This window comes from Squalius cephalus (genome assembly GCF_949319135.1).
Source record: "Squalius cephalus genome assembly, chromosome: 19".
NCBI classification, from domain to species: Eukaryota; Metazoa; Chordata; class Actinopteri; order Cypriniformes; family Leuciscidae; genus Squalius; species Squalius cephalus.
The window spans coordinates 25,822,506-25,844,530 of record NC_137140.1 but is presented as its reverse complement, the minus strand read 5'-3'; the positions used below and the strand labels follow the sequence as shown (position 1 = coordinate 25,844,530).

The 22,025-nt window shown below is 37.7% G+C and overlaps 2 protein-coding genes and 1 long non-coding RNA gene across 3 annotated transcripts in view; 2 read left to right on the top strand and 1 right to left on the bottom strand.

Moving 5' to 3' along the window:
- plekhs1.4 (pleckstrin homology domain containing S1, tandem duplicate 4) overlaps window positions 1–22,025 on the top strand; it is a 115,317-nt gene that overhangs the window by 13,145 nt on the left and 80,147 nt on the right. The window lies entirely within an intron of this gene.
- On the bottom strand, window positions 7,136–11,655 carry kcnk1a (potassium channel, subfamily K, member 1a). The gene is made up of 3 exons (XM_079852169.1): window positions 11,107–11,655; window positions 9,308–9,703; window positions 7,136–8,991 (listed from the first exon to the last, which is right to left on the bottom strand). The coding sequence occupies exons 1-3, from the start codon at window positions 11,459–11,461 to the stop codon at window positions 8,726–8,728; spliced, it is 1,017 nt and encodes a 338-aa protein (XP_079708295.1). The 5' UTR covers window positions 11,462–11,655; the 3' UTR covers window positions 7,136–8,725.
- LOC307147147 lies at window positions 13,951–17,440 on the top strand. The gene is made up of 3 exons (XR_013819231.1): window positions 13,951–14,014; window positions 16,149–16,192; window positions 16,404–17,440. It is a non-coding gene; the product is annotated as an uncharacterized lncRNA (long non-coding RNA).

Genomic DNA, 22,025 nt, shown 5'->3' with positions numbered 1-22,025 from the left:
AATCATAGGAAAATTGTCTTTTTTTTTCTTTTTCTTTTTTTAAATCACGAACATTCAGTAGAGGAAATATTTTTTGTAATAAAATGGCAGACTCAAGGCTAATTTCATATAGCTAGTATGTATATTAATTGTACACAAATATATATTGCATTATTTGCAAAAACCTTATAACTGCTGACTCTGTCTGTATAGGTCTGAGACTAGACTTGTGTCACTTTCTATCAGAGGTGGACAAAGTACTTCCTTACTTGAATGAAAGTACAGATGGTCAAATATTACTCAGTTACAAGTAAAAGTTGTAAAGACCGATTTTTACTTAAGTAAAAGTACAGAAGTACTCGTTTTTAAAAAAAGTAAATGTCAATGCATTGTTTTATTATTGTTGCATTGTTGTTTGTATTACTTACAGTACCTTTTGCCTCTGAAGCAACCTAGTGAATACACCTACCAGTTAGTAGTGTTTCACCTACAGTACCATGAAAAACGTGATAATTTAAGTTGAGAAAACTTAATTTCTTTAGGTGTTACCAATTGAAGTATTTTTGTATTTTGAAGTATTTTAAGTTGATCCAACTGTTCACTTTTTACAGTGTAGTAGTATCTGTGGAATTAAGAGCTTTTAGAATGTTATAAAACCTATAGAAATTGAACAATTGAACAACAGCCATAATCATCTTCTTTTTTTATTTATTTAACACTCTTACCACCCCAACAAAAGAAGTACACATCTATGTAGTGGAGTAAAAATTTACGATATTTGTCTTTCAAATGTAGTGAAGTTAAAGTAAAAAGTTTCCAGAAAAAAATAATACTCAAGTAAAGTATGATACTCAAGTGTACTTAAGTATATACTCAAGTAAATGTACTTTGTTGCTGTCCACCTCTGATGACCCCGTCCTTCAAGGTAAAAAAAAAGAAAAAAAAAGAATGACATCTAGTCGAGAAGACTAGCAATAATACTAACGTTAATCAGATATTGGCTGTGTCAGAAGTCACCCTTATACCCTCAATATCAAATTTATTTCTAGAACACAGTTCCAGTAGTGGGATTGAATGTGACATTGAATAAGTGCACTCAATAACGTCCACAATTGTTTCCGACACTGTTCCCTCAAATAGTGTCCAATTTAAAGTCTCTATGAAAAGTTTTTTGGCTTTTAGTATGAATATGTTAGCCTTACTGTTATCTATAATCTAGTGTACTCCAAAACAATGACAAAATTCGCATTTAGAAGACCAAACCTAATGTTGAAAATGAAAATCAGGTTGATGTCAGAATCCAACACCAGATTGACGTTAATCTCCAACGTTGATCAGATGTTGTATTGTGGTTGAAAATGAAAATCGGGTTGACGTCAGAAACCAACATCAGTCGGAGCAACCAGACTTTCATTTCCAACCAAAATCCAACATCTGTCAGACGTTGGATGTTGACGTCAACCCGACTTTCATTTCCAACCAAAATCCAACGTCTGCAACCAAAATCATCCCCTGACTGGCGTTACTACTTTCTACTCAAGGACCTTGACAGAAATTTAGTGGAGTAAAAAGTACAATATTTGTGTTTCAAATGTAGCGAAGTTAAAGTAAAAAGTTTCCAGAAAAAAATAATACTCAAGTACAGATACTCAAAAGGTGTACATAAGTACAGTACTCAAGTAAGGGTACGTTATGTCCACCTCTGCTTTTTACACAATAATTTCCACATCCTTGTTGTGTTGCTGTTGTGATGCACATTAAATTTAGCTGAAGCACAGTGTATTTTCCTTTAGTTGAACAGCTACACTGCAGCAAACACAACAGCCCAGCACAGCCCATCTGTCTGGCACAGCAGAGATGCCAGTGCATGGTAGGGGGAATGAAGGAAACTGGCCAAGACTTAGATGAGGAAGGAAGTGGAACTTGGAGGTTGGTAAGCTTCCCATGAAGACAACATTGTAGGCAAAGCCTGTTTTTTTCCCACACAGTTTTAGACCGATCCCATACATGTACATCATACATGCTCATAATATGCCTAATTTATACATTCCAGAAGATATGTGAGTGGTACCTGACCATGCTAAACTCAATAACACCAATTTTATGGTGTTGTGGGTTACCAGGGTGTTTCTATGTGGTTGCTAATGCATTCTGACTGGTTATTAGCATTTGTTTTGTGCGTTACAAACACTCTGGTCCCTACATACAGATGGGGTCAATTTAATGTTTGTTTAATCATTCAGTGTAAATCTATGAGCTTTTTCCCTGCATTTTATTGTCCACCAAATAAATCTTAAACTTGTTAAATAAAATCTTAAACTTGTTAAGAAAAGTGCATATCACAGCAATATCTCATCATCAAGCCACATGATTTAAGAACTCAGTCATGACACAAACATTGTGGAATGGAGTTGCATGCTAAAGTTTGATGCAAAGTTCAATCTTTCACATCTATAACAATTAAATGAGCAATTATAACCTAATAGTGATGTAGACCTTAGCAAACACCATGTTAGTTTTCACAAATACAGTACATGTATGTTAGTTCATAATCATGTTTAATAAGTTCCACATTTACTTTTTCACTAGTTTATGGCATTTTTCATTGCTGCTGTTGTAGCACTTTACAATAAAGTCTCATCTGTTATAGTTAATACATTATCGAACTAACCATAATGCTTAATCTTTGTAAACATTAGTAAAAATCTAATTGTTCATTGTTTGTTCATAGTTCAGAGTGCATTAACTAAAACAACTTTTGATAAAAATGCATTAGTAAACGTTGAAACTATATCATTGACTAAGATTAATAAATGCTTTAGAAGTATGTTCATTGCTCATGTTAAATAATATAATTAATGTTAACATTGAAAACTTATTGTAAAGTGTTACCAGTTATTTTAGCAAATTTAACAAAGACAAATAACCAATTTTATATTTCACATTAACAAAATTGCAACAAAAACCGGTGAATTTGCTGTCTGTTATTAAAAAAAAAATTAAAGCCAGATTTCTAAATTAAATAGCAGAGGAAAGAAAAGCAAGACTTTAAGACAGTAAGTTGAGGATTAAAAGATCTATGCTGGTTATCAAAGCCAGTCTTAATAAAACACCTTAAAATCCTCATAATGTCATTAGGTCATTAAAATGTCACTCAGATTAGCTTTTCAGCACTTAATCAAATGTATAAGCTTTTACCTTTCTTTTTGAGGACATAGTTGCACACAGGGTGCTGGAGTTTGGTCCCCTTTCTGCATTGCGCCGGCACATCATGTGTGGGGATCTTTTCCCTGCAGTGTGGCAGCTTCACGGTCCACAGCCAGGTTTTGAAAGATGGCTAGCTGTGGGGGTGTGAGCTACGGTGTGTGTGTGTGTGTCTGAAGGGGAGTTCATTGTAACTGGTTGGCACCTATTGATCGGAGGATCCGTCTCCACCGCCTCAGTCAGGAGACCTGTGCTTAGCTAAGCAAAAACTTCTGACAGCGCCATCAATACCCTCCCGACACCTTCCGTTGGAGAACGCCGTGGGGAGAAGCCACTGTATATGCGTAACTCAAAATTGAGCTTGGCACACTGTAGCGAGACCTGACATCTAATGAAGTAGACTGGCTTGGATAAACACAGGCCATGGGAGAGGGAGTTTAATTGAAAAATCTTGGGTGAGAACTATCGAAGCGCTGGTGGAGATCATTCACATTTATCAAGGACAAACCAAAGGCAAAGTTGAAAGGAGACATTTATAAATAAAAACTGCAGTATTCAATAGTTTGTTCTCTTTAAGCAGAACAGAAGGGATGCCACCTGGGACGAGATGTTTTTTCGAAGTGAAAAGATAAAATTAGACCCTTGGGGTAAGATGGTTCCCCCATGATTTGGTGCAGTTATTATTTTTAATTTAATATTTATTGTAATTCATGGGGTTATTTTCAGTAATTCCATAAGTTAAATGTACATTTTAGACATCTAACCTATAAGCTGAGTGAAATCATTCAAATTTAATTCATGTTGCTGTTATGTCATATCTTCAAATAGGGAAATGTAATATGTATAGTTGTATGTATAGTTAATCTTTCAACAGTCAGACAAAATACCTTTACCTTTGGTACCACACATCCAATTTTCAATGGGAAAGTATATTCAAGAGATCTCTTTAATATCTATGTTCTCTCTCTCCTAGATAACAATGAGACTGAATGGAGATCAAATGGAGATTTTTGATCTCGTGTTTGTTTCCGAAGATATTTCAGTAATGTCTCAGATTGTTGACACTGTCAGATATCTCAAATCTTTCACATCAAATACTTCTGAAGCCAAATTATTTATACTAATTTCTTACTTTTTTATTATTTAAATTGCTATAATAACCATATTCACATTAATATTAAAATGTACTTTTACTGTTTGTCAGCAAATGTCTATTGTGCCTATTTTTTTCTCCCTAAGAATTTTAGAAGAAATATGTGACCCTGGACCACAAAACCAGTCACAAGTAGCAAGGGTATATTTGTGGCAATAGCACAAAATTAGCATGGGTCACAATTATCGATTTTTCTTTTATGCCAAAAATCATTAGGATATTAAGTAAAGATCATGTTCCATGAAGATATTTTGTAAATTTCCTACCGTATATATATCTCTCTATAAATTACAGGAACGTCTGTCTGTCTGTGTGTCTGTGTGTGTGTCTGTATGTCTGTCTGTCTGTGTGTCTGTTAACCACATATCTCTCGAACCGTTAGTCCGATGGATTTCAAACTTGACAGGTGTCTCGCAACGGTCACGAGTAAGTGCAGTGCCAAGTTTGACGTTGTTTGGATGAGAAATACTAAAGATATCGTTAAATATATCATTTTTATAAGGTTGTGGTTTAAAAATAAACATTCTGACACTAGAGAGTTGTATTGGTCAAAGAAGCCCCAAGAAGGTTGTGGTTTAAAAATAAACATTCTGACAATCTGTCAGCTACACTGTTTACTTCTGAATATTATAGTTTGGTTCCAAAACGTGATAAATCCATTTTGATTAATTGGAGTAAAAATGTGTTTTCTTTACCAAGAAACCAACAATTACTAAAAACACACACAAAAACTGATTTTGCACGGGCACTTTGCACTGCTCCCTGAATCAACACGCTTATTCATTTGTGGATGTTAACTGAATCTACATGTCAGCTATGCTGTTTCTGAATATTATATTTCATTCTGGTGCGCTTAACGTTATTGCTACTGTGTAATAGTAGCCTATGCTATTCACCAACTAAACATATCCTATTCAATGCGTTCACAGTCTCTTTCACAGGCATCATTTGTTGATTTCAAACTTGACAGGTGTCTCGCTACGGTCACGAGTAAGTGCAGTGCCAAGTTTGACGTTGTTTGGATGAGAAATGCTAAAGATATCGTTAAATATATCATTTTTAAAAGGTTGTGGTTTAAAAACATTCTGACACTAGAGAGTTGTATCGGTCAAAGAAGCCCCAAGAAGGTTGTGGTTTAAAAATAAACATTCTGACAATCTGTCAGCTACACTGTTTACTTCTGAATATTATAGTTTGGATCCAAAACGTGATAAATCCATTTTGATTTTTTTGAGTAAAAATGTGTTTTCTTTACCAAGAAACCAACAATTACTAAAAACACACACAAAAGCTGATTTTGCACGGGCACTTTGCACTGCTCCCTGAATCGACACGCTTATTCATTTGTGGATGTAAACTGAATCTGTAAGTCAGCTATGCTGTTTACTTCTGAATATTATATTTCATTCTGGTGCGCTTAACGTTATCGCTACTGTGTAATAGTAGCCTATGCTATTCACCAACTAAACATATCCTATTCAATGCGTTCACAGTCTCTTTCACGGGCATCATTTGTAGTGGCCTATACACAAACTGTTTACTCAAGCATAGCGTTTTCTCAGAGTTCACTGTGTGCTTTCTACCATGCACAAAAAAAAATGTCACTGAACTTTTGCTGTGTAATTGTAACAATGAGCACTCAAACACACCAAACCAACAATTACTAAAAACACACACAAAAACTGATTTTGCACGGGCATTTTTTGCACTAGTATATATAAATTTACATTTATTCATTTATTTTTAAATTGTGAGTGGATGCAGCAAAAACGCAAACATTAAATTGTGAGTGGATGCAGCAAAAACGCAAACATAAATGGACAACTTTAAAGGCGATTTTCTCAATGTTTCGATTTTTTTGCTCCCTCAGATTCCAGATTTTCAAATAGTTGTATCTCTGCCAAATATTGTCCTATCCTAACATCAATGGAAAGCTTATTTATTCAGCTTTCGTGTGATGCATAAATCTCAATTTAAACAAATTGACCCATGTGATCCACGGTTTTGTGGTCCAGGGTCACGTATCTCATATTAAATCAGTACAGTAAATGAAGCATTACTGAGATCCGAGGTATAGGAAAAAAAATATATTGTCATTTGAATGGTAATAGTGAATCAAAAATAAAAACCAACAGATACTAACAAGAAATCATTCTGAATACCAAATATATTTTAAAAAAACATAGTTTTCCCATGATAGAAAGAAATGATTTACCTTTGGTGAACCCCCTGAAATATAAACTCCTATATCGGCTATACAAGCAAAATACATTGTCCATTAACAAACTCACTGTTCTCAACAATATCGTATGCTGTGATGATAATGAGTGCAACATTCAGGTGAATGTCTCGGGGAACTCAAGAAGGTCACTTATAGTTTCACATGCTCTAAGCTGAGGACAACTTATTGAAATATGTCCTGTTCAAGTTTAACAAGGTGAGCTCAGCTGCGGGGCCTTGTTAACATAACCTCGGCTCAATTTCAGCACCACAATTACAGGATGGCATCGAATTCACTTTCAAACAGCAGAGTAAATATCTCTTTTAACAGCACTGAGCAGGCATCCTGATAGACTGTTAACAGACCTTCCAGCTGCTCGGGTCCACAAAGCCTCTTCGCCCCCACTCAGCAAGGTTTTAACACACTGATATAGCCTAGCAAAATGATCTAGGTAAACTCTGAGAGGTGGAGGAGATGAGTTCGGATTATTTTTTAATATGTGTCTTGCAAGTTCTGTTGTGTATGTACTGTACAGCATCTTGCTATTTGCTGAAGAATGGACACAATACAATCACATTATCTATTACCAGTTTATTCTGTTTTGATAAAGTGCGACTTGAAACATACATTAAATGCACAACTTTCAGCATTTTAAGGCATGTGAAATAAAATTAAAATATAAAACTGAAAACTATAAATTAATGATAAAATTTGATTTATTTCCTTCAGCAGTATACCCAGTCACTCATAAGAGCATATTGATGCACTGATGTGACTTCTGTTTTTTGCTTACACAATACAACAGCAATGGCACTCAATGCACTACAGCACCCTTAGGTGGTGGACACTGCCTACTGCAACAAAAAGAACTGCTTCAGGATAGCCAACATTACTAAAGGCAAAAAAAAAAAAAAACCCAACAATAATCCCTTTAGTAGATAAATTAATTATACAGCTTTTTGATTGTCTTATGCCTCTACTAAAAATATATTTTAAATTCCCTTTAAGCATGAAAAAAAAAAAAAAAAAAAAAAAAATCACCAGGGACCTGCCCCTGTCTAAAAAATGTAAAGACACTAGGCATTGTACACTTGCAGACTTTGAATAGGCTTCAGGCAGGAATACACTACACAACCTTTACACTAAACAAATGAGGATCAAACACTACCAGACTTTCAAGTTATGAACACAACAAAATTAGGCATAACTGTGCACATTGTTGCTGCCAAATGAAAACACTAGTTTGATAACATGTTTGATATCCTTTGACGGAATGCTTGGATGGAATCATGAGATAAAAAAAAAAAAATTGGAGACTGTGCCTGTATTACACCACGTGATTTTCTGCTAAATCTGTCTACACACCGACTGCCTAAAATTGGTATGGCTCAGACTTTTAAAATAAATGTTCCAAAAGGGTCAAAGCAATGCCATAGAAGAACCATTTATGGTTCCCTAAAGAACCTTTTAGTGGACAGTTCATAAAAGAGCCATTTTTCTTAGTGGGATTTTAAAAATCTAAAGAACCTTTTCCCACTATAAAGAAACTTCTGTGCAATGGAAAGTTTCCATGGATGTTAAAGGTTCTTCATGGAACCATCAATGCCAATAGAGAACCTTTATTTTTAAGAGTGTAGCACTGACTTATTCAGACTGCAATCAGGGCAAGAATCTGTACAAAAGATGTGTGGTATATTTCAGCCTAAAGCAATTCTTCAAATTAGAATAACCAGAAAACATGATTTACATTATTACATCTGTAAACCTATAATACAGGATATGGATCCCTTTTAAGTTACCAAACAAGAACCGGAATACAGTATGTACAGGTAGTCTATGACCACTTACCAGTAAACTATTTATTTTCAGAATTCATTGATGGATTTATCCGTCGCACACGCACACACGCACACACACACACGTTTTTCAGTTCAGTAGCTGCATGAAGAATATCTGATATTATGATATTATGAACTATTCTACAAATTCATACAATCCTTTTCCACAGCACTGTAACTTACCTTTAGCCGGTGTTTCAAGTATTCATATCTATGGTACGTTTTAGCTAACTTAACAGCAGAGTACACTAACAAAACATTTATGCTCTCAGAGGAGGTGCTTCAGAAACATTGATGTGTCGGGTTCTAGATACAGAATTTGAGGATGCCTCATTGGCCCATTGGTCCATTAGAGGTGGCAGTAGGTGAGGTGGAGACCATGTCATCAGGAAACACTTCAGTCTTATCCTCTCTAAATGAGGATGCCTGGTCAGACACAGAGGCAAAGGAGAGGTGATCATGATCCACGATGTTAAGCTGGTCCTCTGTTTTTTGTTTCTTTAGGTAGAAGATCTTCCTGAGCTTCTTCAGCTGCTGAAGTTCACAGAAGGTTTCCAGAACCACCAACATCGCGATCAAGCCCAATATCAGATAGACTGTATAGGAGAAAGACAAATAGGGTTAAAGAGAGATGGAATATGACCCTTGAGGGATCTCTATAGGAAACTAAGCTAAAGTTCAAGTCCACAGTTAAAGTTCTGCTAAATGTTTCATTGTACTATTTCATGAGATTACTGTTTTACTGTATTTTTGATCAAATAAATGCAGCCTTGGTGAACATAAGAGACTTTAAAAATCATTAAGAAAACATTCCTGATCCCAATCTTTTGATCAGTAGTGCATGTATGAATGTCAAATGAAATGTACAATATATGGCTCAGTACATTAATAAGGATTCAACTGTGCACTTACAGGTAATGCCCAATTTATAGAGTTCTCTGAACCTCTGGTGGTAGCCCTCTCCTGGTACATAATCACCCAAGCCAATAGTACTAAGAGAGATGAAGCAGAAATAGAAGGACTCTAGGAAATTCCACTCCTCTTCCAGAACTGAGAAGATGATGGCAGGTATAAGGAAGAAGCAGGAGATGGTAATAATGGCCAGTAGGGCAGCGTGCAGGCCGGCCAGCAGAGGTTTGGACATGCCCCAGCGCCGGTGCAGGTAGTCCACAGGCCTGCGGGTACTGAACTCCATGATCCTCTGGACCACCGCAGTCAGGAACAGCAGGGTGAATGGGATTCCCACCACTGAGTAAATGATGCAGAAGGCCTTACCCCCATCCGACAGAGGAACGGTGTGGCCATACCCTGGAAAGAAAACATGAAGCTCTTTGAAAAGGTCTTTTGCACAATCTAGCATTTTACTCAAATGAACCAGTTAATTTGTGTATTAAACATAATCTTAATGACATAAAGAAAAGTCACCAGGAATGTCAAGGTTGTTTCCTTTTGTAGAGCTTTAAATACTGCTGGATTAAGTTACATAGGCTAATCCTTGGAAACACTACACACACTGCATGCTTATCCTTCAGACACCCTTCAAATTGCCCACAGATCATCCACATTGAATTACAAAACCACTAGGGCTCCACAGGGACTATAAATATATGAGTATGCACTTGTTATATTTGTAAGAGTATCCTAATAAAAATACTAAAACCTCTAATAATTTAAATAAGCTCTCAGATTTCATCAAAAATATCTTAATTTGTGTTCTGAAGATGAACGAAAGTCTTACGGGGTTGGAACAACATGAGGGTGAGTAATTACTGACAGAATTTTCATTTTTGGGTGAACTAACCCTTTAATAAAGTATCTTGAGCACTGGCTTTAATGTTAAAGTAGTAACTCAGTCAATTGCCAATTGCCAATTGCATGACACTGCAGGTCATTTGAAATGATGAAGCCCATTAGAAACAACTTGGTCCTTGTGAAATAACATCCAGTTTTTTCTAAAACACATATGTTTTCATCTCATGTGATTGAACTTTTGCAAACAAGTTAAAAAAATAAGCAATAAGAAAAGAAATAATAAGCTAAATAAATTCTCTCTCTCTCTCTCTCTCTCTCTTTGTGTGTGTGTGTATGAAAGAGAGTGTCTAAGCTCTCACTGTATCCTATTTTATTGTTTTATGTTTTTACCTTTTCCTTTTTGCAGATTAAGAAAATAATTTATTTACCTCCTTTTTATTGTCTTATTATATGTTGGCAAGTACCTAATTAATATATTGCAAATGTTAACAATCAGGGCCAGGCCCATAAAGATTTGTTGACTTTTGACTATTTATGGAGGGAGGGGACCCATTATACAGGCATGTCTCTTTTCTAGAGTTACATGCATGCTTGTTTTAAAGCATATTTTAGTATTTATAAAAAATATAATTGTAAATGTTGGGCTGTTTAACAAGACCATCCAAGCTTGTCAGACAACACAGGCGTAAGCTAAGCTATAGGCTAATGCTTTTATCGCAGATCAGAGAGGACAGGTCGACCTTAATGAAATGACATCAGTGGCCTCTTTTCTGTCTCAGCCTCTTGGGTGAATAATTGTACAGAATGACTTCAGATTATCAGAATTATCTCATGTAAATAAACTGTGTTAAAAATACACACACACACACGCACACAAAATCTATATATATATATATAAAAAAAAAAATTTAAATAAAAAAAAAATCCTATAATGTTGTCAAGAGAATGTCTGTGCTCACCTGTCGTGGAAAGCACAGTGCTGGCAAAGAAGAGTGCAGATGTGAAATCCCAGTTCCAGCTAGTGGTGGCATTATTGAGAACCGACACACCGTAATTACTCGCCTCTAATGCTTTAGCCAGAAAATCCTCAAGTCTTTCATCGGACAGACATTCATTGTCATCTAGAAACTGCTGCTTCACGGCCCGAAGCTCCTGTCGAAGCTTCTCCTCATACGGCAGTTCCACCGCAGAAAACACTAAAGCCCCGAATATCAGAAACACCACATACGCCGCCACCAATACCAAAAAATACCACGTAGACCTGTAACCTTCTATGACACGCACACAGGAACCTCCCGATAGACACTGAAGCATTGTCTCCGCGGCAGAATAGGTGAGATAATTAATACAGGTAACTTAGTCCAGTCCAATAACAGAATAAACTCGTTTCATACAAAGAAATAAACTCTTACAGCTGTCTTTAAGTTATAATTTCCTGTTTGTCTCCTGCCGGTATTGCGGAGCTGATGCGACGGACTATCAGTAGACGCGTTGACTAATCGTACTATGGCTAAGGGTTTTCGTTAAATATTCATGAATCTAACGTTCGCCTGTAGAAGATAACAACGCAACGTCAGCAATACTTAATTAATATTTATAGATAAGCCTTCGCCATTGGACGGTTGCAATGAGCGTCAGCGTTACCTGATTAATATTCATAAGATTGCCTTCGCCGTAGTAGATTTACGTCTGACTCATGACGTCTTGTTCCTCCGCGTGTCACCTTACGCAGATCAGCTTTATTCATCACATTTATCACGGCAGGGCGCACCCAGTAAGGTAAACCTGAGGAATTTGCCTTTATAAGAGAGAGAGAGGCAGTTAAGCAAGCTGTCTCAAAGAGACAATAGGTAAGTGAAAGCCCCATTAGAGACCGCATCTGCTCAAAGACATACTGGGCCATCATTGGGACAGTTTCTGTTAGGCCTACCTGGTAGAACAGGTTTGACCAGGCGGTGATTGGATGGACTAATCATGACAAAAGTTTTGAAAAGTGACCTCAAACAAGGTGGAGGCTTAGGAGTATGCCTCCATCTGTTTCTATGTAGCCCATCGAAAGGCTTTTGTAGGCTACCAGTGGTTCTGTGGTGTATAGCCAAAATTTGTGTCTGGTTTCTGTGAAGGGCAGTTGTGAGGTGGACTGTCTGCATTTCAGCTATAGTTCAGTGACCTTTTCAGTCTATCATCTGATCAATAAATGTAAATTGAGCCGGAGTATGAAAGTGCCATAATCATAAAAGTGTCCCACATCAACTGAACTGTTTCATGTCTCTTGAAGCCATTAGCTGTATGACAAACAAAATATAAAAGTGATTATTGACAGCTATACTTATAAACTCCAGAATAACATCAGTTTGATTCACAAATTAAAGGAACACTCCACCGTACACCAGTTGATACATACCTCTCTCGTCTCAGTGCGTGCACTCAATCGCTCTGGCGCGCGGCGACACTTTGATAGCACTTTTGATAGCTTAGCCCAGTTCATTCATTAGGATCCAAACAGAGATGAAGCTAGAAGCGACCAAACACCTCCACGTTTTCCCTGTTTAAATACAGTTACTCGAGTAGTTACACTACCAAGTGTGGTGACACAAAATAAAACGTGGTGCTTTTCTAAGCGGGTAAAAAAGATAACTATAATGTATGGCGGAATAGCATTTGGGAGCACTTCGACTCGGCGCAGTAAAAAGTCACGTTGGTTCTAATGACAGAAGTGAGAGGGAGAGGGGGAGAGGATTTTTCAGGAGTGATGATATTACTGCGCCGAGTCGAAGTGCTCCCAAGTGCTATTCCGCCATACATTATAGTTATCCTTTTTACCCGCTTAGAAAAGCACCACGTTTTATTTTGCGTCACCACACTTGATCGTGTAACTACTCGTGTAACTGTATTTAAATAGGGAAAACGTGGAGGTGTTTGGTCGCTTCTAGCTTCATCTCTGTTTGGATCCTAATGAATGAACTGGGCTAAGCTAAGTGCTATCAAAGTGTCGCCGCGCGCCAGAGCGATTGAGTGCACGCACTGAGACGAGAGAGGTATGTATCAACTCGTCTTAGTTAAGGGAATAACATAGTTTAATATGAAAAAACGGTGGAGTGTTTCTTTAATCATTCAGTCCAGTTTTGTTATTCAGTCACCTGATTCACTGAAAATATCTGACACAAAAGAACAATTCAATCACAGACATGACCAGACAGAGGATGAATGTCAAGATTGTCATTGAATAATAATAATAATAATAATGAAAGCTATTTTTTTACTTTTTAGGGCATATCACACGTGGAACGTAGCACAGAAGGTGTATCTACCATTTTTACGACAAATTTGCTTTTTTGTCTTGTTGGAGCTTGACATCATCTGTCCTCATTCACTTAAAAAAAATCCCTTTGTTCCAGAATAATTAAATCTATGCAAGGTTGGAATGACATAATGATAGAATTTTTTTTGTGTGTGTGAACTTGAACTATCCCTTTAACTCATCACATCCTTTGATCTTTAAAACATTTCTTCATTTTAAAAACATGACCCAACCCTGCGTGGCAGCATTACACATCAGGAGATGCATATCTCAATAAACTGGTCTGTGCACATTCAGCTAATCTGAGATCATCAGACTGCTCACGTTGACAAGTTCCTTGTGTGACACTGTAAAACAATTAAATAAGGTAAAAGTACAATGAGAAGAATTAAGCCGATCACAAACTCTCTCAAACAATGCTCTTGTCATGATTTTAGTGTCTGTTTTCATGAGTGGCAGGACAGCTTGATGTGGCAGCTGTATTCCTGCACCGCTTGCCATTCTGCAGTATTGCTGCATCATTGGATGACTACACTTTATTCTTGGTATTGAACTGAAGTCAAACTGTGAGAACTTCCTTTTTATATTCTGTTCTGCTCCTTTGGGTTATTTCTGGATGATTGAGTGAAATGTGAGACCTCAGGCCAGACCAGAGAGCCAGTAGTCAAGGTTGTTGCTTTCACACAGGCACTCAGATCAATGTTATTGTTATAGGCTACTGTAAATGATATGTTAAAACAATTTTTTTTTTTTTTATCTAATAACCATAAGGGTTGATTCACAAAGAACGTGTTTTTGCGTTGAGCTACTTTTACCTTTTAAACTTAGCCTAAATTAGAACGCTGTGCCATGCGCCAAACGGGATGTTTACATTACATTTACAGTTATGCTTTTAGCAGACTCTTTTATAGAAAGCGACTGACAAAAGAGCCAACAATATTCGTAATATAGGTCTATAATGCCATGCAGTAAAGTAAGCAAGCCGCAGCAGTGTTTTTGCGATTAATCCAGAAAACACAGAATGTTCCCCAACGTTAGTATCTGGTTCCCGTTTGGTTATTTTAGAGAACCAAATAATAACGTTCTAGGAAAGCTCTTTTTAGGTTTTCTTTTTTTGCAACCATAAAATAACATTCCAAGAATGTTTTAGCCTAAGGTTATTTTTAAATAACCTAAAAAATAACTTGAACAGAAAGACAGTTCCCCAATATTATTTTGGAACGTTAGAATAACATTCTACAAACCAAAAACTTACGTTCTATTTCCGTCAAGAAAACTTTCCTGGCTAACCAAAAACAAACCTTAAAAAAATAATGTTCTGTGAACAAAAAAATATAATGTTATGGGAACCAAAAATTGTTAGCTGGGAACGTGAGACTCAGTGTAATGGAATGTGAAATAAAATTGTAACTTATGCCAGCAGCCATATCACCCTGTAGCCCAAGACTGGTTGCCCACTGAGGTTAAGCAGGGTTGAGTCTGGCCAGTACCTGGATGGGAGACCTCCTGAGAAAACTAGGATGCTGCTGGAAGAGATGTTATTGAGACCAGCAGGGGGCGCTCATCCTGTGGTCTGTGTGGGTCCTAACGCCCCAGTAGAGTGACAGGGACACCATACTGTCAAACAGCACTGTCCTTCGGATGAGACGTTAAACCGGGGTCCTGACTCTCTGTGGTCATTAAAAATCCCATGGCATTTCTCGTAAAGAGTAGGGGTGTAACCAAGGGCGTAGATTTGGTTTGAACATTGGGGGGGTTGAAGTTTGGGTCTGCATATTTTTCATGTGATCATGGTATAAATATTGGGGGGCATGTAATGCATAAATTTAAATATTGGGGGGGGGGGGGGTTATCTCCCCCCAACCCCCCCACAAATTACGCCCCTGGTGTAACCCCAGTGTCCTTTCCACATTCCCTCCAATGGCCTTGCCAATCAGCCTCCTATCCCCATCCCTTGAATTGGCTCTATCACTCTCTCTCCTCTCTCCACCTAATGTTATAGCTGGTGTGTTGTGAGCACACTGGCGCTGTTGTACTGTGCATGGCTGCCGTCGCATCATCCAAGTGGATGCTGCACACTGGTGGTGGTTGAGGAGAGATTCCCTGATATGATTGTAAAGGGTGTACAGTAGTAGGCCTACATATGAAAAGCGCTATATAAATGCCTTATTCATTCATTCAACTTCAGCGCTGCATTTTTAGAACGAGGTGGGGCGAGACGCTGCAAAAGACACGAGTGCATGTTTAGAAAAAAGTGGAGAAAACAGAGACGTAAAATGAAGGGAAAAAAAAGTGTACTTTGTGAACGCTACCTTTAATGCAGAATACGCTGAGCCATGATGATCCCCATACACCTTCAGAAGGCCATATTCAGATCACTGGATGACCAGTATGGGTCTTTCAATGTTATTGCTCCTTTTAATGACCACTAGAGGGTGCTGTGACTCCAAAAACTGGGGGGGAAATGTGTCTAAAACGTGTCTAAATCCTGGTCTGGTTATTCTCCCTACCATGTTTTTGAAAGCATAGCAAACTCTGTCCGTCACCTTAGCACATATATTTGCATTCCTCTACTGTGAGTGGAAAATATATATATTTACCATGCCACATCTGTAGAGTTATAGTCCATTAAAGTGTGTCTAGAACACTGTCAACCTTACACCTGGGTATAATTTATCGTTCCTGTTTCACGGCCCACAGACCTTTGATGTTCCTCTGTCTACTGTACTTCTCCGCCTGCTGTGGTAAGTGTTATATTTTAAAAGCTTGTGATTTCCATGTTTAGCTACTTTAAATGCAGAGGAAGTTGTTTGTTATGTGTTTTGAATTGTTGGGTTGTGTTTTATGAGGCTACCATTAGTTTATCACCTACTGTTGAAAGCCATTTTCACATACTTATTCAATTATTCAAATGTTATTTCCATTACTCACTTGTGCCTTAATCATATTTTTCAGACCTCGTAAAAACCAGTGATATTTTACTACGTCAAAGAGAGGACACTGAATGAAGATTAATCGGTGGCTTTGTCGACACTTCTGTTGATCTACACCTGTGCGAGTAAAGGAACAGCAGAGAAGCATAAATGCTTCAAAGCATTCCAACTTGGTTTTAATGCTTCACAGAAAGGCCCTTTTCTTCCAGTTGCTGGCTGAAAAGAAAGACCGATGAAATGTCAGTGCGCACATAAGGATTAAATGTCCTATTTGTTGAAAACAAGAACTTTCTAAAAATCCAGCATGAGGTTACTTCATAAATCAAAGGAGATCATGTTGTGAGTCTCCACTTAACCTTGTCTTAAGTCTATCATTTGTCTCTTCCATGGCACAGACTGCTCATATTATTCGCTGTTAACATGGTATAGCCTCTACAGGAAGTGAACACGTGCAGAGCTCTCCATCCAAAGTCAACATTCTGTCTCAATGGTTGGCATTTGTGTTTGTGCCTTCTGTTAGGGTTTTTTTTTTTTTTACCATCCCTGGGCTATTGACCAGTTCCCAGGCTTATGTTGCAATAGTGCTGAAATTAAGATCTGGACCAATCTGACAGCTGGCCTTGGTTTGTCATCCTTTTGTGACGCACAAGCACCCTGACGCCATGTGCCCCGCAGGCAGGGCACTAGTTAGCCGGGTTGAGTGCTTTGGCAGGAGCTGCCACTCAGCTTGTATGTTCAGCTGTACTTTTTGGGGCACGTCATTGATTGGGGCCACATGCTGCATATACGTGCATATGTTTCAGGTTGAGTGCAGGGGAAGCTTCCTGGCTCAACAACTTCTGCGGTTCACTTTGGACATGTAGGCTGTAGTCGGGACACAGAAAATGCATCTGGAAAAGACATCCCAGCCGGTCCACTCCACAGGAGCTCTTACACTAGGTCTAGTTCATGAAGAGCTGGGGTGAGCACGCTGCATTCTGTTCACTCCTTTGAGAATAAAGCCTGCATTACCTCCACTGATTTATATCACCCTTTTTTATGGCCACTAGGAGAAAACTCACTGGCATTCTTGTATGTACTTCTGCAGTTAATGTTAGAAAAACGAAATAAAGAATTACTAAAATCGAGAAAGTATAATTTCTTATCACCGCTTTATACCTTAAGAGCCAAGTCTTTCAAATCTATCCATCTGTCAATATAAAAATGGTTTCATTCAATGAATTGGCTCCAGAGTCATTTGATTGTGAATCGGCTTCACTGGTTTATTCACTAAAAAAAACAAGTTCATCCGAGTCATTGTTCATTGACTGGTCTTCATAGGTCACAAAGTATTTTTCGTGTGCAGTCTGCGAAGATGACTGGATAGAAATAAGTGTTTTCTTGCCATTAATCTTACATTCAATTCAGACTGCAAATTTGAGTAAAATATGACACTATTGTGTAGTTGTAGTTAGTGTAGATTTCGTAGCGCAGGTGAGTTTGCACAGTGTTCATTTGATAATTATACTGGAAATGACTAATATTACTAGTATCTGATTACTGGGTTTTAAAAATGTCAGAGGAACAAAAAAAAAATGTAAGAAACGAAAAAAATAAGGCTGGAGTTACTTTTTTAAACGACAGTACCCCACAGAGATTTGCCCATGAAGTTAATAACTCTTAACATTTTGAGAGTCTGCTTTTTGTAAAGCATTTCTAATTTAATCTGCCACCTTCCTTCATGACCTCAACACCATTTTTTGGTGTTTTGAGTGCAGAACTAATCAGCTTCACTTCTCAGACAGATGACTGGCTTGGTACGCAGAAATGTGAAAGTGGCTGGTGTTTGAAATGTGCTGAACTTCCTCCATGAGCTCATCTTATGGCCAGAATGTGGCAAAGTTAATATCCTCTTAATCTACCCTGAATCATACATCATCAATTTGCCATGCCTCTGTACGACAACTGAAAAGATGCATCTGTAATATGCTCTGAAATGAATACTTTGTCTTGTGGTCCCTCTATTTTCAAAACACTGAAACTGGCACCCTTGCCGCATTCATCTTTATTTGCCTGCCAATAGTGAAGTCAGACTGGTGTCTTTGATTAAGTTGTTTGCACTGACATCAAATGCAATGAATGAGCGTTACCTTTGCAGATGATTTATACCTTTATGTGAATGAATGAAACAGACGGGTTTTTCCATGTGGTTCCCTAATGAGCTGAGGAGTTATTTGGAACAAGCTGTTTTAAACTCCCTTGGTCCTAAAAAAAAAAAAAAAGAAGAAAAAGGGAACGGATTGTATTTTGACAGAATCTTGATGAATGATCGTGTTTTTAGATGTAAGCATAAGAAAGCAATTTTGCCGACCTTTGGATTAAAGTAAAACAACAACTTTGAACTTGTTCCCGCTTCAAGTTCTATATCTTGCTGAAAGAATGAGTCTGCCTGTCAGTAAAGTATGATTAATGAAGATTATTAATGATGGCCGGTTCTCATGCTTTTTGTGAAGATGTTTAGATAACATGATTTAGTTTAGACGTTTCTGGGTAAGGAGATTTGTTTAACCGGCAAAGCTGTTGTGATATGTCCAGACGTTTGCTTGAAATGACCCCGGACCTATTGGACAAATATGAGTAATATGAGTAAGCCAATGTAATTAAGCATGTAATAACCATAGAGTGTGAGTGAGTAACTGAGAGCTCAGTTGCTGTTGTGACAGTTCAGTTCCTCTTGCGCTACGGGTGTCTACAAAACAAGCTGTTGTTTTTGTCCACAACACGAGTATTTGTTAGATGAATCGATACTGTCAGATAGCAGAACATGTGTGAAAGACATTTAGGGCCCTATCTTACACCAGGCGCAATGCAGCGCCAAGCGCGATGCAAGTTTTTTTTGCTAGTTTCCATCCGACACAGTTGTCATTTTCACGTATATGCCACATTGTTTAAATAGCAAATGCATTTGTGCGGGCGTGCTGGTCTGAAAACGAGGTTCTGGCGCATAGTTGGCGCGTTTTTAATTTATTTATTTTTTTTTTTTTTTTTTGTTATGAGTGCGTTAGTAATGTGCGCCTATAGGCGGGTCCACAACGTGCGTACACTGCTTATTAAACACACAGGGACGCACATATAGCAGCACACAAACATGCCAAATATTTCAAATAAAAGGATTACAATGTAAAAGATTATTATTGTGTACATAAAGATATGGTGGAATCCGGCTTGTCAAGTAGATGATCTGCTTGCGCACTTTTACCTCGCGCACGAGCAGTTCTGTTTGCGCTCTCGAGACGGCTTCGTTCTTTCCACTTCGGTCTTTCCGTAGCGAATCTGCCATGGCGCGAGCGTAACTGGCATTTAAAGGGAATATGAGATGAGACTCTGACTGGTTAACGCACGTAAATCCCAAAACACACCCATTACTCATTAAGAGAATAGGGACAACCCTTTTAGACCATGCGCCTGGCGCGCCGACCATTTCCCCCGTCATTAAACTAGCAAAAGTGGATTCGAACACGCCCTATAAGTGAACTTGCGCCCTGCGCTTCCATGTGCTTAGATCATTAAAATAGGGCCCTCTGCTAAATGGTCTCTAATATCTGCCCATTTTTAGACGACCTATTTGAATAAATGCTCACCATAGTTGAGATTATGGGATAGTTCACCCAAAAAATTAAAAAGCTGTTTTGAAAAATGTCTCTACACTTTTTTGTCTATACATTGAATGTAAGTAAAAAAAACATTATTGAAAATATGCTTCTTTTATGTTCCACAGAAGAAACTCATTCAGTTTGAAACAACATGAGGGTGAACAAATGATGACAGAATTAAAATTTGTCGAGTGAAGGAATTGTGTGTCTCTATTGTGTTCTTTTGAGGAAAACTTGTTAACATTTTAGCATTGTGTGTTCATTAGTTTGTTCATTGCCCAAATATTGAGATCACTAAAAACAGCTGGGTGGTCCACATTACATCACTCTATTGTCTTTTGCCTTATGTAATCACTGCATATTTTATGTGGTCACTGCAGATGATAGAAGTTCATAAACCCTCATCTTTGCCCCCAATTACTATAAAAGATATTTTCCCCATCTTGCAGCATATGGCAGGCTTGTGTTTCTGAAAGAGGAATTATAAAAAACATGAAATGGAAAATGTTTTCTTATCTGTTGCTTGGCCTATGCAATAATCTCCCAAAACAGGATGCAAGTATAATATTTTAAAAGATGTATTATAATAATGAACTTTCCAAGTCATTTTGGGTCTTGAGAGGAAATCCACCACTCAGATGACTGTATTTTAATGTTCAAAAACAGCACTGGACCGCTCTATTCACCATGAGCCATTAGTCTTATGCACTTTACCCCTGCTGGAACAAGAATGACAACAGAACACAAAATCATTTCAAAAACGTACTGATGCGATGAAAGAGCTCTCATCGTTCTCTCTGCGCACTTTTGACCTGCAACTATATTTTCCACTTTCCCAGTTTTATATGACTATATGGATTTTAGGAAATTGTTGTGCTGTAGTATTTGGCCTTGTGCTCATTTGCACCAATCGTCACACAATTCACAGAGAAGGTGAAAATCCTGGTATACTGAACATCTGAACTAAACTCTTACCGACTTTAAACTTTTGAACATTAGACTGTTTGTGTGTATAGTACCCAACAATTTTCATTATTATCCCTGTATATGAATAAATATTTAAGTCACATTTTTTCCCTACTTTGCTATTTTGTCTAGAAAAAGAGGAAACTATTTCTGGCCAGCCTTGTTTCATATATCTCAGCTACTTTATGTCTTGAATTTTATCACATTATTTATATATTTCATAATGATGGACCTGAAAATAAAAGAGTGAGATGCAGTAATGCCTTAAAATGTATTTATATGAACAGTAAAACCAAGAGAAAAGACTAATTTAAACCAATCCTAAAACTTTGGCAGCTTTTGTTAGCTTTACCTCAGAAAACCTCTTCCAATACAAAAGTTATGAGAAAATGTCTTACTCTAATATTGAAAACAATAAATAATTCTCCTTGTGCATTTTATGTGTTGTTATTGAATGATTTATAAAAAGAGAAAAGGTAAATGGACCTTGACACGGTGTTGTTGTTCAAAACAGTAAAGAACACTGTGGTCCTGCAATACCTCGAGTGTTTTATTTTATTACCTTCATGTTTCAATCATGCAAAATATCAAAAAAGCTTTCGTTTTTAATGGTGCTTTCCAGAAACAGAGACTAAATAACTTCTTAGAAGCTTCCTCTGAGATCTCTCTCTTCCTCTCTCTCTGCCTGTCCCTGGAACAAGAACTACATCTGATATCTCCTCAGGAGACACGGTGCTCAGCTTCTTCCACATGAAAATTACTGCAGAAGCATAAGCTTCATAATGCTGTCTGTGTGATTGGGTTTGCAATGTACCGTGAGCACAGCTGGATTTGTTTATAGACCTACTAAATAACGGTAACACAACATCCAAGCGTTAGAGAGCATGTGCATCAAGCACAAGGATGACACATTTCATGATGTTCTCTGTCTAAATCTTCTGCTTTCAAGAACCAAAGACTCCCGCAAATGAAATATATCAGAATCAGATTCAAATCCTCCACATGCGTGTATGTCTGTTTTCCTGTTGCTATGTGGCCGGATCATT